Raw genomic sequence first — 3,419 nt, 5'->3', positions numbered from 1 at the left:
GTATATGTTTTATTTGGCGTTGTCCTGTCAATCAAACGGGAAGACGAATCGCTGCTCTGGATGGGCGGGGACATTTAAAAAGCGCCCTGCATCAATTCTAGCGACAGCGACATTGCGCTCAATGGTTTGAGCACCTTGATCTTGTCTGCGTAGTGCTGAAGGATGAGTGATGTTTGGCCAGTTATCAGTTAAAAAGGCTCAAATTACGTAATAACCTGATTAAACCATATGTTTACTAATGATCAATCTATAGATAATTATATGAATCTAAGTGTACATAAGTACATTATTTATGGGCAACGCCGAAGTTGTGAAATCGCTGGATGTAATGGGAGACAGTAATCAGAGTGGTGTAATCAACAGATCAATCAGTGATCGCGAGCGCTTTAAAAGTCTGGAAGACATTGATGTGACAGCCGATGGGAGTCCGGTGTTGAGATGCATGATCTCCATCACCTACTCGGTGGTTTGCGTCGTAGGTCTGATTGGGAACCTGTTGGTGTTCTTCTTTATTCGCGTGAGACAAGAGAGACGCATATCCAAAATAAACTTTTTTATCCTCAATTTGGCAGTAACGGATTTTCAGTTCGTGTTGACTTTGCCTTTCTGGGCCGTGGACATGGCGTTGGACTTCAGCTGGCCGTTTGGAGACGCCATGTGTAAGATCATCCTGTCGGTGACCGTGATGAACATGTACGCGAGCGTCTTCTTCCTGACCGCGATGAGCATCACACGGTACTGGTCAGTGGCTTCAGCTCTGAAGGACCGCGGCAAACAGACCAGCTGCTCCATCAGGTGGGTCAGCGTCGTCCTGTGGTCCCTGGCCACCGTAGCCACCGCGCCAACATCCATCTTCTCCACAGTCACTAACGTGGCCGGCGAAAAACTTTGTTTATTGCGGTTCCCCGACGGACAGTATTGGTTGGCAGTCTATCATCTCCAGAAAATACTAATCGCTTTTATTTTGCCCATGGCAATAGTCTCGATCAGTTACCTGCTGCTGTTGAGGCTCATCCGACAGCGGAGCATGAAGAACAACTCGAAACGAAGAACGCAAGTCACAAAGTCCGTCACCATCGTGGTCTTGTCGTTCTTCCTCTGCTGGATGCCCAATCATGCCATAACTTTATGGGGCGTGCTGGTGAAATTCAACGCTGTGTACTGGGATAAATCGTACTATATCGTTCACACCTATGTGTTTCCTGTGACTGTGTGCCTGGCGCACGCGAACAGCTGTTTAAACCCACTTATTTACTGTCTTATGCGTAGAGAGTTCAGGAAAAAACTGAAGGACCTGTTTCTCCGAGTCTGAGAAACAGGTGAACGTGCATGCGACTCTGTCCTGTGGAACAAACGCAAGTATTACATTTCCTTGTTTAAGGGTTATTTGACCCAAAACTCCAGTCATGTCACTCTCAGGCATATTTACTCAACCTCCCGTTTTTCCAAGTCTGTATGACTTTATTTCCTCAGTGGAGCTTAAAATGGATGTCATCTCACAGGTTTGGAACAACATGAGGGTGAGTAAATAAGAGTAGAATTGTTATTTTTGGGTGAACTGCCCCTTAACAGTAGGCTATACGTTTGTTGCGATTGTATTGCGTGAATGTCTTTGTATTGCAGTGCTGTTCTTGTGGAACATTATTTTCAAATAGCTTAATTGTCGATATTAAATGTCACCGTACGTTTGTGTTAAAAATCACCAGCACCACCCAAAAAAATAAAATAAATATGCTGCTTGTGACATAATACCTTTTAGTGCACCATACTGTAACACTGTTCCTCTCCCAGGAAAATATTCAAATTAATACAGTAGTGTGCACTTTAGATCTCAATTTAAGGGGTAATTGTGTATATCTTGTTGTTTTTGAATGTTAAATGAAAATCTATTTAAATTAAATTAAAACAAATCTGACTTTAATACACAGAGTATGTAAGAGACCAGTATCATCATTCTTTACTACAGCCGTTGGGTAACAAGTGAATATAATAAAACCACACTGACATGAAAGGCTGAACTGAAACCTGAAATGGGTATTTTGCATAAACGTCAAGCCTGGTCAAATGACAATATTTGTTGGCCAAAACGTTGGTTTGATATTGTAGAATAGAATAATGTATTTCACATTGAGCAGAAAAGCCTATAATAAGCTGTTTAATAGTAAGTTATGCCTACATTTTGACAACCCACACTGTGTGACAACATGCCCTGTTATTGGTCAATGAACAGTGAATTGGTTCTATGAACCATTTTAGAACAGGATCCTAGCATGAATAATATTAATCGTAGAAAAAATAGTGACACTAGCCCTAGTCTCCCCTTTGTAGCTGCATTATATTTTCATCACAGGCCATTTACAATTATTGAAAACATTTCAGAAAATACACATTCTCGGCAACATCAATTAATTTGATGTTTTTACACATCTAAATGACTTAATAAGGATGGATGACCATACCACCTTGTTGAGCAAAAGACAAAGTTAAAGTTTCAGTCCAATTTGTCGATTCTCCTTTTCTTTCACTCACATGACAACACGCTCTGTCTGAATTTCCCTTTCACAGTGCTTCCCTATCAGCCTTGTCTCATTCTCAATTAGCGTTACTGACAGACGCTCCCACAAGCTCCCCACTAAGATACCACCTTCCATCCTGATCAGAGCTTTGTGAATCAAAGCATTCAGGAATATATCAAGCAAAGCTATAGACAGAAATATGTTTCATTTAGGCGGGCAGGGCCATATCAGTGTCTTTGCACACATTTAAATGTGTTCTTGCATCCAGTGGAAACGACAGCTCTGCGGCATGCAGTTAATTACCCAGAAAGGGGAGATCAGGTTCATAACTGATGAGAATGCTTAACGTCTTGTTACATGGTGGCTTTAAATCACTTACACAGTAAGCTAATGATGGTCATTTGCAGGCAATTTGGAAGATTTGAAAAGACACATCTGCTGCTGTTTACCGTCACACTCACACAGGGGCCTTTTAATGGACATCCGGCACAGAAGTGATGCTCTCGGTGATGTTCTGTTGATTATGGCACGTCACACTCCCGTGTTTAGTCTGTAGAGGTCAACGGACTGTGAGGAACAGTCTGGGCACCAGTCAATCTTTTTTTTTTGGACGCAAATATTTTCCTACCGAAGACCAAAAGTATCCTTTAAAAACAAAGCAGTAGGCACAATTATGTCTGCTATAATTCGGATTCTCTCATTTTATATGTGCACTTTAATGTCATTTGAATACTATTTACATATAATAGAAACAAAACCAAGGCATGTGTCTGCATGTGTCCTGTTTGTGTACACATTGTGCGTCTGTTCAAAGCAGCCCATATGTTTTGACCAGTACCATTAGTGCTGCTGCTACTATAACAAACTTTCCATGTACTTTGCCTTTTTCATGAGCTGTGGTCA

At 41.5% G+C, this 3,419-nt stretch overlaps 1 protein-coding gene across 1 annotated transcript; it reads left to right on the top strand.

Moving 5' to 3' along the window:
* Positions 1-253: 253 nt before the first annotated feature.
* Positions 254-3,096, top strand: LOC107553091 (relaxin-3 receptor 1-like). Its single transcript, XM_016235201.1, has 2 exons — positions 254-1,359; positions 2,924-3,096. Exon 1 carries the CDS (start codon positions 293-295, stop codon positions 1,310-1,312), a length of 1,020 nt encoding a protein of 339 aa, XP_016090687.1. The 5' UTR covers positions 254-292; the 3' UTR covers positions 1,313-1,359; positions 2,924-3,096.
* The last annotated feature ends 323 nt before the right edge of the window (positions 3,097-3,419 follow it).

This window comes from Sinocyclocheilus grahami, unplaced genomic scaffold, assembly GCF_001515645.1.
Source record: "Sinocyclocheilus grahami isolate Dianchi unplaced genomic scaffold, SAMN03320097.WGS_v1.1 scaffold464.1, whole genome shotgun sequence".
NCBI classification, from domain to species: Eukaryota; Metazoa; Chordata; class Actinopteri; order Cypriniformes; family Cyprinidae; genus Sinocyclocheilus; species Sinocyclocheilus grahami.
This window is presented reverse-complemented; position numbering and strand designations above follow the sequence as displayed.